Here is a 19,335-nt window from a genome sequence, read left to right on the forward strand (position 1 = left end):
TGCTTAACTAATTGAGCAGAGTTTTGGGGCTACTGTGGTCCTCACTAAGATATAGTTTATACTGCATAAAATCTTATATCAAAACATAAGTGGATTATCTTTATGATAGGAATATGCTAAAACCTCTAATATTTTTATTTTCTGCTGAATAAAAGAGAATGTACCAAGACTATAGTTTACATTTGTCCTGTGGATAACTTCTATTTTTGCTTTTCTTTATAAGACTAGATAATTTCCAGGGCACTGTGGAGTTCCTCCAAAGCCTTATGGTTTTAACAAATCAGTGACCATCCCCTTTCTAACTCAAGAATGGTGAGTTAGAATGGTAACTGTGACTCATAACAGTCTCCACCATCCTAAAGGGCTCTGTTTACACTACAGTTTGCAGTGCTTGTCCTGTGTTCATGTGATCATTTTATTTTATACCATGGCTTCCCTTTGGAATAGAATGTCTCCCTAGGGCGGCATAGCTCCTAAAGAATGGAAGAATAATGTGAGGTGAAATTGTGAGACTTCTTTATTAGGCACTTTACCATAGAAAGGCTCTTTCATCAAATGTTCCTGAGAGGTGGGGCACGGTGGCGCACGCCTGTCCCACTTTGGGAGGCTGAAATGGTTGATCATTTGAGGTCAGGAGTTCGAGACCAGCCTGGTCAACATGGTGAAACCCCATCTCTACTATAAATACAAAAATGAGCCAGGCATGTTGTACGTGCCTGTAATCCCGGCTGCTCAGGAGGCTGAGGCAGGAGAATTGCTTGAACCCAAGAGGCGGAGGTTGCAGTGAGCTGAGATCGCACCACTTCACTCCAGCCTAGGCAATGGAGTGAAATTCCATCTCAAAAAAAAAAAAATGTTCCTGAGATACTGATATGTAGCAGTGTACTTACCAAAACAAAATTCTTTCAATGGAAATTTCAGTAGAGGTTTTGCTAATATAATTTTACTAGCATTTGAAATACTTATAAACCAGCAATCATGTTTTCTTGCATTTTAAAAGCACAAGGTACTAAAGAAAAAATTCCAACAAAATAGAAAAATTAGAGCTGTACTTTGAAAGGAAATTATCAAATTACTTATAATGTCAGTCTGCTTCTGGCTCCAAAGTTCCTTTGGAGAGAAGTAATTTAAGAAACTCTTTTGTATTAAGCATTTATGTAAATTTTGCTTTCCATCCTGGTTTGTGAAAGAGTTTGTACTCAATACAAAAGGAAGTTTAAAATTACTTGTTATATCTTCATGTAAATGTATTCATATTTCAGGAAAATGAGCTGTGTTTGTCTTAGAACTTCCCCTGTGCCCTGTCACTTTTTTTCTGCCTTATCGGCAAGGGTGCTAGAGATCTGCATTGGGAAGCCCAAGTTAAGGATAGCTGTGATATTGGTCAGAAGAGATCGTATTTTAACATTCTTATGTGAAAGAGTTTCATTCCTCTTTTACTTTTTGGTATTTGTTTTAAAATTGATTTGAAATTAAATATGAGAAACTGTTGGCAAGATAATTCCTATTTTTCTTTCTCATTTTCTCTTAATCAGAAAAAGAATAAACCAAAGGAACCACCCAAAGTACCGAAATCAGCACCATTTTTCATTCCAACAATTCCTGGCCTTGTACCCAGATACGCTGCACCTGAACAAAATAATGATCCCCAGCAGGTAAAAAACAAATTAGAAGATTCTAAGTATATGGGTGTATGTTTGTATGTGTTTTCTGCACTTCTTTACCAAGACCTAGTTTTACAGATATAGGGTAAATTAATGATAGCTTTTAATTACAAACTATACATTTTTGGGTGATACTTGAATTATTTGAATAATGTGTATTTGTTTTTGTTTAAGTCTAAAGTGGTAAATCTTGGAGTTTTGGCTCAAAAATCAGATTTCTGCTTGAAACTTGAAGAAGGACTGGTAAATAATAAGTGTAAGTTGAATTATAAGATATTTTAACTAATATATTTAGCTTATTTTACTGTATATGAGGAGAAATTGAAGGAAATATTATCAGCGTTCTCAGTAGTTAAGATAGTAAAAATCAAAAGGATTGAAATTTTGGTTTTAATTTGACGTAATTTTAGCATTTATATTAAATAAGCCCACTAAACTCAAATGGTATTGATATTATAAAAATCTGTTGAAGATTTTTCATATATCTAACTTACTTTTTGCTATTGGAGATGGACACATTTATTGACTATATTTATAATAAGGAGATCCTTCTTGTTGTGAATTAAATGTAAAAGTTTTGTTTGTCGTTTTTGTAGCAAGTAATTCGCAAGTCTTTTGTTTTTATTTATAATTTGTAATTCAGCAGACTGCTTAGGTGATTTCATATATTCCTAAATTATTTTATTAAAAAGGAAATGTTTTAATCTGTTGTGTTAATATATTTAAATTTCGAAGGCTACAGTCTGTAGCTAATAGTGATTAGCCATAAGAACTGTAATCATTTAAAAAACTGTAGTCACTCTACTAATAATTTTAACTTGTCCTCTTGTTTTGATTCAAATGCTTTTGTTTTCATACCAAGATTACTTGAGTCCACATTAGCAAAAGTCAAAGAATGATACTGATGAGCCCTTGTAAATGACTTGTTATGTTTATGGGGAGACAAAGAAATAAAAACACTATTGTTTACTATATACTGAAGGATCTAAAAGTGATTAGACTTTTGTCATTGGTGATACTCTTTTTCAGAAAGCTAAAGCATAGTCATTGCAGTTCTCAAATGACTCATAAAAATAGCTGTAAGTGTACTGAGTGTGTTTTCCTAGGGTGCATATGAAACAATTCTTCTAGGGAAAAGAAGTAGGTTTGGGCTGGGTAAGAATAAGGGATGGGGTCTTCCCCCTCTGATTTTATATATTCTGTACTGTTAGTAATATATTTCCTAATGATTATGTACTTTTATAACTTTATAACAATAGAAAAGAAAAATTATTTTACCTCATCAGATTCCCAATGCTAACCACTATTAATACTTTTGTATGTATCGTTATAGGCTTCTTAATTAGGATTTACTCTGAGAGAAGATATATGAGCATTTTAAAATTCTAATGTGCCTGTTGCGAGGCATTTGATTTTCTTTATTAACAGGAAAAAGGTTTAAATTACAGAAAAAAAATGTGTTTTGAGTACTTTCTCTTATATTGGTGTTATCGTTTGTACTGATTTTCAATTATTTTGGATTTCATTCTACTACATAATATGAAAAAATTAACCCACAGGAAGAATTTCCTGTACCATTTAAATATATCCTATTTGGGGCATAAAAGGAAAACTGTAATTTTCTAAGTTAAATGATTATAATCAAGTCATAACTGGATTAAAATTTAATGCAGATGACACTGCTCTCAACCTTCTGAAAGAATCAGGCCCATCAGGAATTGAAACAGAGCTGCGAAGCTTGTCTCCTGATTGTGGTGGGTCCATAGAAGTTATGCAGAGCTTCTTGAAAATGATTGGGATGATGCTGGACAGAAAGCGTGATTTTGAGTTAGCCCAGGCATACCTTGCATTGTTTCTAAAGGTAAGTCTAATGTAAGACAGTACTGCCCAGCTTGTCTTCTTCTGGGGCAGTGCTATCTAACAGAACTTTCTGCAAAGATGGGTATGCTGTATATCCATCCTTTCCAGTATCATAGCCACTTGCCACATGTAGCTATTGAGTTCTTGAAATGTAAATAGTGTGATCAAGAAACTGGATTTTTAATTTTATAGAATTTTAATTAATTTAAATTTAAATAACCACATGTGGCTAGTGACTACCACATTGGACAGCTAGACAGTGCAGCTTGGGAGTCTTGTTTTCTTTTTTTACTCAACTGCACAATAATTTTGACTTTACCCCCTGACATTTTTATGCTATCTGCTTGATCCAATGTGCTGAACCATTAACTTTTCTTTTTTTAGTGGTTAGTTACATTTTGGAAGTTTTTTGTGATTATGAATAGAAAGTTGGGTTTGTTTGTTTGTTTTTCTACTACTGAAATCAAAATGTTCACTTCTATCATTATTAAAGGAGTTTTGATCATTTGACAATAAGACAGTTACTTTTATGATTAATATAGTGGTGAACTCATGTTTTGAGGGTCTACTTTAGTGGTATAATGTGTTGAAGGAGGTAGATGATGCCGATTTTTGGTGATAATAGATTTGATTCTTTATCCCATTTATACCTAAAATGAGTTCACTTGATCTGATTACTTAAAAGTATCAGGACTGTCCTTAGGTGGAGAGGAGTGATGACCACTTTAATTCTACCAAGGAAGTCACAGTATCATAAAGGACCTTATAATAAAAAAAGTTTGATAGAGGAGGGGAAAATGGGAGATAGTAATAAACCAGCGCTTAAGAAAACAAATATTCACCTAGTGTCTTTTGTGGTTCCTTGGTAGAAAAATTGAATCCAGATTAGGTAAAATTTTAATTTTCTTAAATGTTCAATCATCATATTTTTCTTTGCAGTTACACCTTAAAATGCTTCCTTCAGAGCCAGTACTCCTAGAAGAAATAACAAATTTGTCATCCCAGGTGGAAGAAAACTGGACCCATTTGCAATCACTCTTCAATCAAAGCATGTGTATTTTAAATTATCTCAAAAGTGCTTTGTTATAAAAATAAATTTGTGACTAAACAAAGACTTTCATATTAAATGGGTTCAATTGAACTCATTTCTTATTTTCCAAGTGTCAATGTGAAAAGAAAATAAATGCTAGCACTACTGACTAGTCAGTATATCTCCACTTTAAATGCTAAATACTTTCTTGAAATAAAATCGCACCTCCCGGCCAGGCGTGATGGATAATGCCTGTAATTCCAGCACTTTCAGAGGCCAAAGCAGGAGGATTGCTTGAAGCCAGGAATTTGAGCCCAGCCTGGGCAACATAGCAAGAAAGATCCCATCTCTACAAAAAGTTAAAAAAATAAATTACACCTGCCTTTTGTTTTGAAGACTTAAAGAATCTGCTCAAATGATTTATTTTCTGAGTCTCTTCACATTAACTTTTACATGATTTTTAAAAAATTATTACCTGCTTATATTTTTTGAGTATCTGTTTCATATAAAGAGATGCTGCATGTTCACTGTGAAGTATTGCTGAATTAAATTGAAAATGTCAGATAAAACTGATACATGATGTAGTTATAAAAATGCTGTTATGATATGAAGAAAAAAGGAATGCTTTTTTCCTCGGTGGCCTTTGATAAAAATATGAATGATTGACTCTCAGAGTTGGAGGATAAACTAATCATCTTCTAGCACAGCCCTGTTGTGTTGCAGGAGAGGAATCAGGCTAAAGTCTGCTGGTATTTCAGTGACAGATTAAAACTTTCTAACAGTGGCCTAGTGCTTTCTCCATTGTAATGTACTGAAAGGAAGTTGTTCATGGATCAGAAATGTGGGAGGCCCTTCCTTGCCCAAGGCAAGTCGCTGTAGATGGTTAAACTGATACCAAGGATAGGTAAGGGAAATTCCAAATTCCATTGGAAGATGGCCTTTTATTGACACTGCAGACATGTAGATAACAATAGTTTAATGTCCTCTGAAAAGGTAAAAATTCCATAAATCCTTGCAAACAATTTTTAGCAATATTGTTTATTGCTACCACAGCCAAGAATGGGTATTTCAAAGCCAGGGTTTTTTTTATTTTGTTTTTTTTTTTTGGCTACACTTTTTTGAGGGGGACCTTTTAATTTGGGAAGAAAATGCTGAGTATACTTTTCTTTCACAACCATTGCAAACCCAGGTAGCCCTGGAGTTTTCTTTTTTTCTCATCATCATTTTGTTTTTTTTATGGTTCAAGACTTTTGCAATACATGAATTAAAAATAAGCAGTTCTTTAAAGCATAGCGGTCTAAAAACTATTCTTAGTTTATACACTCAAAAGTTGGGTCTTTCATGAAACACAGTGGTTTGAATATGAACACCAGTAGCATTCTCGTTCGTTGTTAGGGTAAGAGAGTTTTGTAGAATGATCTCCAAAAGAAGCAGTCCTCAAAAGGCATTTACCAGTGATATCTTTTAATATTCATGTTTTTATTTAATGATGTAAGATAGAATTAATAAACTACTAAGGAAATAAGCCAATCTGGTTATTGTACTCAATTTCGTTTTTCTTTTAGAAATGTGTATTGACTTATTAAAGCCACTGACAGAAATGTTAATCATGACTTAAGTTCTAATTTAAAAAACTATTTTCCTCTTTCCTAAATACTATATTCTAAATTGGAATATGGCAAAATCCCAATATATAATTCTATACCTAGTAAAGATTGTAAATAACTAAAACAAAATGATAAGAGCTGTGAACTGAAATTGTATTGCTTACAGAAATCGTGAACCGAATTTTCTTCTCTTTTTGAAGTGAGCATAAAGACTTAAGTGTATTGTTACCAGAGATATATTTAGATAGTATACATCATTTTGGCAGGTAATCTTCTAGAACCTTTCATGTACTGTTTCCATCAAGGGAGGGAAAGAAATAGAAAATATAATTTTATCTATATTTTCCTTAAAGTATATCAATCTGTGCACACTATCTTTCAGTTTTTTAATTACTCATGTAATATATGACTACATTTTGCTTGTGTGCTTTTTGAAAACCATCTTCAGTCCCAATATCCTCTGTAGAAGTAATAGTTTTAACTCTCCTAGATAATCTTTTAGAGTGTTTTTATGAGTGTTTAATGTAGGAATGTGTATATATTATCTACAGCCACAGGAAATGTATAGTTACGATTTTTACATACATGTATGTATATTATTGTACAACTTGCTATTTCTACTTGGGAGTTTTTTATTTTGGTGCATTCACATTTACCTAATCTCTTTTGCACTGTCCAACAGTACTTTGCCTATAATAGACACTTAAGGAAGTTTTCCTTCTTTTTATTCCTTTATAATTACAAACAATGCTGAAAGGAACATCATCCTACATGAGCCCTTTTTGTACATATAAGGCTTTCTCTGTGGTATATGCTTAGGATTTGAATTTCAGGCCAGAGTATAACCATTTTTAATTTGAAGAGATATTTCCATTTGGGTTCCAGAATGGCTGTATCAAGTTACAGTTCCCCTGAGCAAGATATGAGCATCTGCTTCCCCATGTAATTAATGACACTTGCTATTGGATTTTTGTAATTTAATTACTCTGAAAAAATTATTTTGGTTTTAAATCAGAAATTTCTCACTAGTGAAGATGGACATATTTTTGTATGTTTATTTTAGAACATATAAACATTTGTTAATTGTCTTTTTCCTCTCATTTTTCTATTGAATGATTTGTCCTTTTATCTCATGGATTTGTTAGGAGTTCTCTTGTATTTTCTGTATTTTATGTCTGTTGCCAATGTTTTCTCCTACTTAGCTATTTGGCTTTAATTTTACATGATGTCTGTTTAAATAAATGTTTTATATTTGTATACAATCAAATTGATTAATTTTCATGACTTATTTCAGGATATAAAGCAAATTATTTTCTAAGATATTTACAGTGTACGTTTTCCTATGTTTACATGTGCTCATTTCACGTCATGTATTTTCCTCTACAACATGTTTCTGTGTGAGTAGTTAACATGTAGATCTTTAGAATTGATTTTTGTGAAGAGTGAAACAGCGCTGCTTCCAATATCTGTTCAAAATTCATTTATTGAAAAGTCCACTCATATGTCTGATTTGAAATGCTGTTTCATTATGTGTTAAATTCTTTCATTGAGCTCTTCCATATTCCTAATAAATGATGCATTACTTTGGTATGTTCTCAGATTTGGGTAAAGTCTTCCTCATGTTCTATAAAAATTTGTTAACTGCTTGTGAGCACATCTCTTGAAGTTTTGATATGGGTTGCACAACATTTATAGGACTGATTTGGAGAGACCGACAATACCGAGTGCAGTCCTCCCTAGTTCCAGGACCCCTGTGGATACCAAAATCCAAGCAATGCCCTGCAGATCATGGGACCTATGCATATGAAAAGTCGGTCCTTGTATTTGAGGGTTTTGCATCCCTCAAATACCATATGTTTTATTTGTGTTTGGTTGAAAAAAGTTTGCATATAAGTGAAACTTAGCATTTCAAACCTATGTTGTTCAAAGATCATTTGTATTTCTCTTCAAGAACAATGAATGTCTTCATTAAATCATCTTTTGTGGGAGAGCTTTTGGTTTCATAGATTTTCATATATATATATGATATAATAAACACTTTTTGACATTCTGGGAGTTTTACTTTTGTTACTATAAGGAAATATCCTTTTCTAATACATGTTATAATTGGTTGTTTCTGTTTGTGGTAAAATGACTTAATTTTTATATTCCAATCTGTCATGACACTGCAGAACCCTTTGTCAATACAGTCTTACTAGAAAATCCAAGAGAATTCTATCTTCTGCAATTGATGAGACTGTATTTCCTATGCAGTATTTGTGTACTTTGAAATTTTTGTGCATTAGAAAGTTTTATACTTTAAATACGTGCCCTTTTTAAAGATAAAAGCACTGAGAATAGAAAATACATAGACTTAAATATATATTTTGTATTGCGTGAAAATAAATATGATTTAAAAGCTGTTGTAACCCCCAAAACATTTTAAGCCTTGAGAGTGATGTGACTGTGATCTGAGTCACATATGGCTACTTCTTTTTCTTAGATTATAGCCCATCAACTCACTTTCTTATTTTGTTTGTTCTGTACAATGACTAGAGATACTTAAATGATGTCAAAGACAAAAACCTCTTGCCTTCTTAATGACCTTGTTATAAATTTCCCCTTTATTATCCTGCTTCGCTTGGACCAGATGACAGAAAACCCACGAGTATTTCACCCTCTATAAAAAAAATGTTAAATGTACCCTTCCCAAAAAGAAATACCTATAACCAATTCCTGTAACTATTTGCCAACCTTGTGTGAATAATGTTGTAATCCTGCTAAAGGAAACTTCTCTGTCTCTGCCTACATAAATGAAACCTTAACTTCGCTACTTTAGAATACTGACTCTGTATCTTTGGAGTTGATGTTTCCGGGTGGGCTATCCTCAAATTTTGCACTTGTATAAGCTCTTTAAATTAGATTCATACCCTTTTGATTATTTTAGGTTGACATAAAGAGCTTGTTAAACAAAAAATTGGGGAAGGCCATGGTTTTGCACTGAACTTCTGCACTGGGTCCCAGCAGACCAGAACAAACTAATGGAGCTGCTCATACTAAATGCCACATAATCAAACTGAAACTTCAAGGAAGCAGATAGATTCCAAAACAGACCATTGTTTCCTTTGAAAACAGATTTCAGTCTACCTGAGTCAGCACAATAAGGAAGTCACCTCTACTTTAATCCTTACAAAAAAGTAACCTGATGTTAACCTTTTTTCTCTATTTTTCTGTTTCCCACCTTATAAAACCCCTTGTTCTACTATTGTCCAGTGGGAGTTCTCATTCTACTTTATAGAATGAAGGGCTTCCCTGATGAATGGTGGATAAAAGGCAATTAAATTTATAACTATATATGTTGTAATTTTGTTTTCTGACAAGCTAAATTAGCATTATATAGTCAAATCAAAGTGCTCAGAGAGAGCCAGGTCATTGAGACAAGATTTTACTAATGTCTCTGCCTGCAAGGCCAATGTTAATATTTTTTAAATTATATTTTCTAACATTGTTTAGGACTCTTGACTGCAAATTACAGAAATGTTATGTTTAAACGGGAATGGAAATTTAAGAATTCAGGAATACTGGATTATCTAATAATATCTTTGTTTTCAGGAATTTTTTTGTAATCTGTGACACTGAGAAATTCAAGAAATACTCTTTGAATTCTGCTTTTCTTTGCAGAGTGCTGCATTCCTTTGATTGTGTATTTCTTCTGCAACTAGTGCCTGCCAAAGGCAGTCAACAATCCACTTGATGTGCAGCCTCTTCCTAAAGTCCAAGATTGCACACTGGAGACTAAAAACCCTCCCTTCTGGGTCCTAAGTCTTCCCCTCACTTATGACACTTCCCTTTCTTCCTCTGAAGGAAGAGGAATCCTTCTGTTTTCTTTTTGTAATCTTTTCACCATCCTCCAGGGACAAAAAAGCTTCGCCCCACCCCCACACACCCCCACCTTCCTGTCTTCATGTTTCTTATAACTCTGTTATGCTAAAGGGAAGATTACATTTTCAGAGGATGGAAAGCTATCATCTCACTGAAAAATCCCATTTTTGAATTTATGAGTAGATTATGAGTATTTGCATAGTATTTCACCTTACAGCCCTGCAAAACAAAATGGTAGTCCCCTTCTAATAAGACAGTTGCGTCAAATAATCTCAGAAAAGGTGATATGTTTGGAAAGGCAAAGGAAGAAGACCACATCACCCTTTAAAGAATTATTCTTACACATTTTTGGTCATTATTAGCCTTATTTATGCTCTGCAGACTCTCTTGTTTTCTGCTGTTAATAGTTTGAGATCCTGAAAGTCTCAAGCCAAAATTGTTTCCAAGAGTAATCTCACTGATTCAGATATAAATTTAATACAATATAAGGCATATACCTTGCAGTCCTTCCCCCATTAAGGCTAAGCCATGGGACTTATTGCAAGGGAAAGGGAGCAGTGATATTAGAGAAGGTCACAGTATAGGTCAGTAGTTCTCAAAGTGTGTTTCCCCAATTAGCAATATCAACATCACCTGGGAACTTAGAAATGCAGGCCCCACTGCATAACTACTGAAATAAAAACTCTGTGGGTAGGGGCCAGCAATATGTATTTTAACAAATCTCCTTTTTGGTGACTTAATATAACTGAACTTAGAACTGGAGAAGGGAAAAAAGAAGGCTATGAGGCATAAGGTTCTCATCTATGTTCCCACTTGGTTCTAGGAAGAAACCTGAATGAAGGAAAGTGAGCAAAAGGGTTAAAGACAGGATTTGTAGGCCCTGGCCCCAGATCTAGAAGTAAAAGGGGAAGTGGGGATGGAGGATTAGTTGGAGAAATCACTGGCTACATTAAGTGGAACTCCAGAGTTGTGGGGCTAGGTCCTGACTCCCCTGGAGGAGACTGGTTCACAAGCCCTCTATCCTGACACATGGTGGCCATAGTCAAGGGGTGTGACTTAGGTGGCGAGAAATGACTGTGACAGCTCACAGAGTTTCCATGACTGTGGGTGACACCGGGAGGGATCTGGAGGTTTCCACCTGCTCCCTGAGGGGAATGAGGGAGGCAGCTGGGAGTAGAATGCCAATAGGCCTGCCATAGAGCCCCAGTGGCAGAGTGTGGACACACCATCCTGGCCCAGGGCCCAGCTGGAAGATAGGCAGAGACTCAGGGCACAGGCTAAGTGGGACCGTGGTCCTGATCGGGGGAGGTGAGAAGAGGGTCTAGCAACACAGAAGGCACTCACACATAGTGAACCTTCCTTTGTGAGGAAAGAAACAGACATGGTAGGGAATTTGAACATAAAATCTCACAAAATATTTATCCAAAAGAGCCTAGGCTAATGTGAAAGAGACTGAGATACTTTTTAATCGGTAATTTTGTTCCCCACCCTAAATCTAGTAATATGAGGGCTCAAGATGAAATTTAATCATTTTGATATATAAAATATTCTTTAGGGATCTTTCTTTCAGTATCTGTGTACTATATGCTGAATTTCTCAATTCCAACTATGCTAATTTCCAATTCCAGGTGAATCTACTAAATGTCTCTGAAAAGGTACATAAAATATTCAATACTTAGTTTTATCTCTGTGTTGTTAAAGTGATTTATTGACACTGCAGACATGTAGATAACAATAGTTTAATGTCCTCTGAAAACACAAAAATTCCATAAATCCTTGCAAACAATTTTTAGCAATATTGTTTATTGCTACCACAGCCAAGAATGGATATTTCAAAGCCAGGGGTTTTGTTTTGTTTGGCTGCCCTTTTTTTCCCCCACTATCTCTGGCTAAATTCCAGTCTTTACTATTAATTTATTTTTTCTCATTTGAACTTTCCAAGTGTGATGTCTGCCTCATAACTCTGGCCCTGTTTCCTCACTCCTGGCCACACTCTATTCTCTAGAGTAAATATGATGCAAGCCCATTGGGTGACTGAATGGTGGGTGAGAGTGAGTTATCGAAGCCTGGACTCACTTAACCATGTGGATTTAGTTTACAAGAAGCATCATATACCAAAAAAAGGAGTCACATACCCGACAGCCTCCCCACCCAGCTCACAGCGCTGTGATCACTCCTCTTTCCTTCCTTCAATCATTGATTTATTCATTCTATCTTCAACAAATACTTAGCTCTGACCCTGTCTCAGATGCTGTTCTATGCTTTTGAGATACTTTAGAAAACAAAACATATAAAAATCCCGGTCCTGTGAAGCTTGTATTTTAACTCATTATTCTTTTATATTCTTTTGCTTAGCCTTTTGCCTTGCTCTCTTTTAGAACCAAGATAAAGAAGAAGATGTTTCTAGGCCTTCACACTCTGCAAAGAGTGACTGCCAGGAGTTTCTCCCTTTATTTCAAAATGTGGCATACATGGGTGTGTGTGTGTGTGTGTGCACGCACACGTGTGCGCACGTGTTTGTGTGTGTGTATAGGAATTCCCAAGTAGCCTCCATACGAAAAAAAAAACTGCCTGCATGCTGCTTCCCTACCATTCTTGTTTTAACAAAGGGCTTGGTAACTTAGAAAAGCAGTGCATATGAAGAAATAAAACAATTAAGGAGGAAAAAAAACTGTTTTTTTTTTTTTCCCTTGGAAGACTCCACCTCTCCATTCTCTGGCTGATAATAGATGGCCAGGCACAGGGAAGCAGAGACTAGGAATTAGCCTTGTAGTTTGTCAGACGTGGCTCCTGGAGCTGAGGGCCACCCCCCAGGGGCCTGGGTGCAGTTTTAGCTCTTGGCACACTGCGTGGAAAGGTGGAGGCAGGGGGCAGAGATGAGATGTTCATCTCTGTTGCTGTGGTGACAAGGAGGTGAAGTGAAGGTACTTCAAAAATGTGAGCTACAATACCTGAGGAAAAAGGTGCCTGTGGAACTGTGTGCTTCTCTCAACCTGTCCCATTCCCTCCTAAATAATCGTGTATGGGGTATGGCAAGATGGAGATCCCAACACACATGAGACAGGGTCCCTGACCCCCAAGTCCAGGAGATGAGCCTTGCAGGAGGAAAGGCAGCACACATCTGCCTTCTCGGAGCCAGGGCAGGCTGCACAAAGAGGACAACTGCCATTGATCTTGAACAAAGGGGGTGGGAGGGGCATGGTATTACAGAGAGAGACAGGACAGCATTCAGAGATGAGGCCATGAGAAAGGCAATAGAAAGTCAGGGATGGCCAAAGTCATGCCAGCTGCTACCTCTGGGAATGTGTGGAGGTCAGTGGCCCTGGAACTGGGTACAAAGGAGACTTTATCTGCAATGTTTTGTGTAATTTTAAATTAAACAAAATAAGATAAAATATCAACAACTATTGATTCTAGGTGTTGCTGTCTATATATTTTCGTACTCTATATTTAGTTTAGTTTTTTTTAATTGTATTTCAATCTTTTTTTTTGTCTAGCTTTTCAAATAGAATGTATTTACACATCTCTAACCATTCATCCATCCATCCATTCATGCTACTTCGTAGATATATCTTGTGTGGCTGACCAGATCTTATTTCCTCTGGAAGGTGGCCTTTGGAAGCTGCAATTGTGTTTGCCACCCAAGTCACTGGACCTTTCCCAAAATTCCAGGCCACCACTTGACCTAACCACATTCATTTGGATGCAAGTCCCTGGCATTGGGTCTTTATGAGGCGCAGATGGTCTCCAGGTCAGCACTGAGCCCTGTCTCTTTCTCTCTGTGCCCAGCTGGCATGAATTGGAAGGCAGAGGAACCGAGGGAGTTCTGAGTCACCTAGCTTGACTGAGTCAGAAATTTCTCCAGGGAGTGGTAGAAAGGGTGGCTCTTGGCAGAAGAGATCCTCATCTCAATGGTGTGGTACTTGCCTGAGATTTCCCAGAAAGCACGAAGAACATCAGGGTGGAGAGTTTCACTCTCAACGACAAATAGAAATAATCCACTTGATTCCACATGAACTAAGTGTTGAAGAAAAACATAATCTCACATTAGCTTATCTCTTTACCCTTTACCAGAACTCAAAGATGGAAATTACCATTCTCATCCTGCTGGGAAATGACAATCATGCAGCCAATACACCATACTTTGTGTCACTTGAAACCAGTTTTATCTATAAAAAAAATACTAATCCTTAAAATATCATTCCTTTATGAAACACAAGGCCTTTTTTTCTCATAGCCTTTGTTGTAGCAAAACTCCTCAATAAATAGCACTGCCCAGAGACAGTTAGGGTAAATTTAGATCATGCAGGAAAGTGTCTCTCACTGTTTGCCTGCATCTCTAATGCCCTTGATGGGTTGGTTTCCTCCTTTTGTGCCAGTGTGGAAGTCTCATTCCCATTGTCTGCCATCAGCTAAATGTCCAAATTTGCTATAGAGCCCATCTCAATTTTGTGCACACAAGTGTTCCATAAATACCTAATTTAGTGGTTTTCTAAGAGTTGTCTGTCCAGTGTTCCCTAGGGGTCCTTCAAATATTTCCAGATGGTCAGCAAAATATGATTAAAAACTATTTTCATAAAACTGTGTTTACTCACAGTATTTCAAGTACAGGAAATATCAACAGATATAATTAATGTCACACTGAGATCCTCAATAATTTTTTAGAAAGTGAAGGGCTCCTGAGACCAAAAATGTTGAGAATCATTGCACCAATTGATTGGTTAGAGAAATACATAGCCTTACCAAGAGGTGCTAGCATATACTAATACCCAATGCTTATCTCTGAAAATGCCTTAAATCTGATGTTCCAAGACATGGAATATGAATCAGTACTGCTCTTGATCCTCTGAGAGAGCCAGTGAGGTCAGGGCTGGTCTCAGGTTTTAAAACTCCATTCAACCTCAGATTTAGTTGGATCAGCCACCTATTGAGTTCAATTAGGACTAGATGGCAAACTTTAGAATAAAACAATTAGGTCATAAACAAAAATTTTTTAATTAACATAATGAAATGTATTACTCAGAACCAGTTTTAGTTATTTTCAGCAGAAACTACTATTTAAGTACATTAAGGGTTTTTCCAAGTCCCTTGAAGACTTCGTGGCTGAGAACTACGTCTAGACCATCCCAAGGTCCACATGGCTGATACTGGCCCTAGATACTGGAACCTCTGTCCCTGATGCCTCACTGAACAGAGTCCACACAGCATCTGCTTCTCCATGGCACTTACAACTCCTATTGTAATGTTAGTGCATCCATATTGTAATGCATATGTAGCGCATAACATATTGTAATGTTAGTGCATTAGAACAGTCTAGGGCTCAGGCCTATACCCAATGCTGAGAGATGAAGGTTTTGGGTTCTGTGTTCAGGAAGCAGAGACTGTAAATGGGGAATTCCCCAAGCATAGAATAGTGTTCACAAAGTGTTGGGAGTCAAAAGTAGGACAATCCTCCCCTTGGCTGCCCAGCTTCGCAACACACTGGGAAGTTTTCACACTTAAACTTCTAGTAGCAATAACAGCAGCAGCTATAATAAAATACTGTCCTTCACAGAGCGAAAAACATCTTGCTCTGTGTTTTCCTAAAAGGAGAAACAATTCTCTATTAGTTAAGAATATTTTCTCAGCCAGTGCAATGTGGTGAAACCCCATCTCTACTAAAAATACAAAAAATTAGCTGGGCGTGGTGACGTGCACCCATAGTCCCAGTTACTAGGGAGGCTAAAGCAGAAGAATCGGGAGGCGGAGGTTGCAGTGAACTGAGGTAGCAGCCACTGCACTCCAGCCTGGGCAAAAGAGTGAGACTCCATCTCAGAAAAAAAAAAAAAAAAAAAAAAGAATATTTTCAAGACCAAGTAACAACTTAGTAACCTTGATTTTCACAAGTAGGAATTAATTTTTCTCGTACATCAAGAAATCTAAAAGTAGTTTTTCACAATGTTGCAATTACTCAATGGTCCTGAGAAAGACACAGGCTTTTCTTCCCCTACTTCCTCTGCTTCATTTTTACAACAAGACTTTTTTTCCTTATGTGTGTCATTTTACAGTCTCAAGCTGGCTACCACAGCTCTATACATCAGACCTCAGAAAACCTAAATCAGGAAATAAAAGAGGCATGGGAAAGATACCTCTGGCCACTATCTAAACACAAAATCAGGATTCTGTTAGAAAGAAAGGGAAAGCAGAGCTTGCTGTTACATCGGCAGTAGACTCTGTCTTCTAGTTCATAAGGCCCAATACTCCTCTTACACCATTCACTATCTATAGAGATAGTTTTCATGCATGTTATACATGGGATGGTTTAAACTAAAGACATTTTAATGTATACTTTATCAATGGCAAAACATTTTGGTGTGAAATAAAACAAGTTGGTACAAATACTCCAACTTGTTCTGGCTTGGGAACCTGGTTCAGCATCTCTAAGTAGCTGTAAGAGTTGAATGATGCTTCTAGAATTGGAAGTAATATGGCTCATAGAAAAAAGGTGACATTAAAACCAATACCACAGAAATACAAAAGATGATTCAAGGCTACTATGAACATCTTTACGTGCACAAACTAGAACATTAGAGGAAATAGATAAATTTCTGGTAATATACAACCCTTCTATATTAAATCAGGAAGAAATAGAAACCATGAACAGACCAATAACAGGCAGCAAAACTGAATCAGTAATTTTAAAAATGTCCACCCACCAAAAAAAAAGAGCCCAGGACCAGATGCATTCACGGCTGAATTCTACCAGACATTTAAAGAAGAATTGGTACCAATTCTACTGAAACTATTCCAAAAGAAACAGGGAATCCTCCCTAAATCATTCTATGAAGCCAGTATCAACCTAATACCAAACACAGCAAAGGCCATAACAAAAAAAGAAAACTACAGACCAATATCCTTGATGAGCATAGAGGCAAAAATCCTCAGCAAAATACTAGCTAACTGGATCCAACAGCACACCAAAAAGATAATGCGTCATGACCAAATGGGTTTCATCCCAGGGATGCAGGGATGGTTTAACATATACAAGTCAATAAATGTGATACATCACATAAACAGCATTAAAAACAAAAACCATATGATTATTTCAATAAATGGAGAAAAAGCATTTGATAAAATCCAGTATCCTTTACAATAAAAGCCCTCAACAAAATAGGCATAGAAGGGACTTACCTCAAAGTAATAACAGCCATATATGACAAACCCACAGCCAATATCATACTGAATGGGGAAAACTTGAAAGCATTCCCCTGAGAACTGGAACAAGACAAGGATGCCCACTTTCATCACTTCTTTTCAACATAGTACTGGAAGTCCTAGCCAGAGCAATCAGGCAAGAGAAAGAAAGTACATCCAAATTAGAAAAGAGGAAGTCAGGCCAGGCGCAGGGGCTCCAGCCTATAATCCCAGCACTTTGGTAGGCTGAGGCAGGCGGATCATAAGGTCCAGAGATCAAGACAATCCTGGCCAACATGGTGAAACCCCATCTCTACTAAAAATACAAAAATTAGCTGGGAGTGGTGGCATGCACCTGTAGTCCCAGCTACTCAGGAGGCTGAGGCAGGAGAATTGCTTGAACCCAGGAGGCGGAGGTTGCAGTGAACCAAGATTGTGCCACTGCACTCCAGCCTGGTGATAGAGTGAGACTCCATCTCAAAAAAAAAGAAAAAAGAAAAAGAAAGAAAGAAAGAAAAGAGGAAGTCAAACTGTCACTGTTTGCTGCTGATGTGATTGTATACCTAGAAAACTATAAAGGCTCACCCAGAAAGCTCCTAGATCTGATAAATGAATTCAGTAAAGTCTCAGGATAAAAAACTCAATGTTAACAGCACTGCTATACACCAACAACGACCAAGCAGAGAATCAAATCAAGAACTCAATCCCCTTTACAACAGCTGCAAAACAAAAAAACAAACAAACAAACCTTAGAAATATACTTAACCATGGAGGTGAAACATTTCTACAAGGAAAACTACAAAACACTGCTGAAAGAAATCATAGATGACAAACAAATGGAAACATCCAATGCTCATGGATGGGAAGAATCAATATTGTGAAAATGATCATACTGCCAAAGCAAGCTACAGATTCAATGCAATTCTTATCGAAATACCAGCATAAGTCTTCACAGAACTAGAAAAAACATCCTAAAGTTCATATGGAACCAAAAAGGAGCCCACATAACCAAAGCAATACTAAGCAAAAAGAACAAATCTAGAGGCATCACATTACCTGACTTCAAATCATACTACAAGGCTATGGTTACCAAAACAGTGTGGCATAAAAATAGGCAAGTAGACCAATAGAACAGAAGAAAGAACCCAGAAATAAAGCCAAATACTTACAGCCAACTGATCTTCAACATAGAATACAAAAACATAAATTGGGGAAAAGACACCCTATTCAATAAAGAGTGATGAGAAAACTGGCAAGCCACACGTAGAAGAATAAAACCAGATCCCCATCTCTCACCTTATATAAAAATCAACTCAAGATGGATCAAAGACTTAAATCTAAGACCTGAAACCATAAAAATTCTAGAAGGTAACATCAGAACAACTCTTGTGGACATTGGCTTAGGCATGGATAAGACTCCAAAAGCAAATGCAACAAAAACAAAAATAAATAAATGGAACCTAATTAAACAAAAAGCTTCTGCACAGCAAAAGAAATAATCAGCAGAGTAAACAGACAATCCACAGAGCAGGAGAAAATATTTGCAAGCTATGTATCTAACAAAGGACTAGTATGAAGAATCTACAAAGAATTCAAACAAATCGACAAGAAAAAACAACCCCATCAAAAAGTGGGCAAAGGACATGAATAGACATTTCTCAAAAGAAGATGTACAAACAACTAACAAACACATGAAAAAATGCTCAACATCATTAATCATCAAGGAAACGCAAAATCACAACCACAATGAGATATCTACCACCTTACTCCTGGAAGAAGGGCCATAGTTAAAAATCAAAAACAATAGCTGTTGGTGTGGATGTTGTGAAAAGGGAACAAGGTTACACTGCCGGTGGGAAAGTTAATCAGTACAACCACTATGGAAAACAGTATGGAGATTCCTTAAAGAACTAGAAGTAGAACTACCATTCGATCCAGCAATTCCACTGCTGGGTATCTACCCAAAGGAAAAGAAGTCATTATACAAAAAAGACACATGCACATGCATGTTTATACCAACACAATTCACACAGCAAAGATATGGAACCAACCTAAGTGCCCATCGACTACGAGTGGGTAAAAAAATGTGGCATATATATATATATAAAATGTGGCATATATATATATATATATATATAAT

At 36.4% G+C, this 19,335-nt stretch overlaps 1 protein-coding gene across 1 annotated transcript in view; it reads left to right on the top strand.

Annotated features, from left to right (window-relative positions):
• WDR36 (WD repeat domain 36) overlaps positions 1–8,211 on the top strand; it is a 38,174-nt gene extending 29,963 nt beyond the window's left edge. The window contains exons 20-23 of the mRNA XM_003826751.5: positions 1,536–1,655; positions 1,839–1,920; positions 3,338–3,525; positions 4,464–8,211. Of these exons, the coding sequence (XP_003826799.3) occupies positions 1,536–1,655; positions 1,839–1,920; positions 3,338–3,525; positions 4,464–4,613 (540 nt within the window). The 3' untranslated portion in view covers positions 4,614–8,211. The remainder of the gene's footprint in view (positions 1–1,535; positions 1,656–1,838; positions 1,921–3,337; positions 3,526–4,463) is intronic.
• The last annotated feature ends 11,124 nt before the right edge of the window (positions 8,212–19,335 follow it).

Source organism: Pan paniscus, chromosome 4, assembly GCF_029289425.2.
Source record: "Pan paniscus chromosome 4, NHGRI_mPanPan1-v2.0_pri, whole genome shotgun sequence".
NCBI lineage: Eukaryota > Metazoa > Chordata > Mammalia > Primates > Hominidae > Pan > Pan paniscus.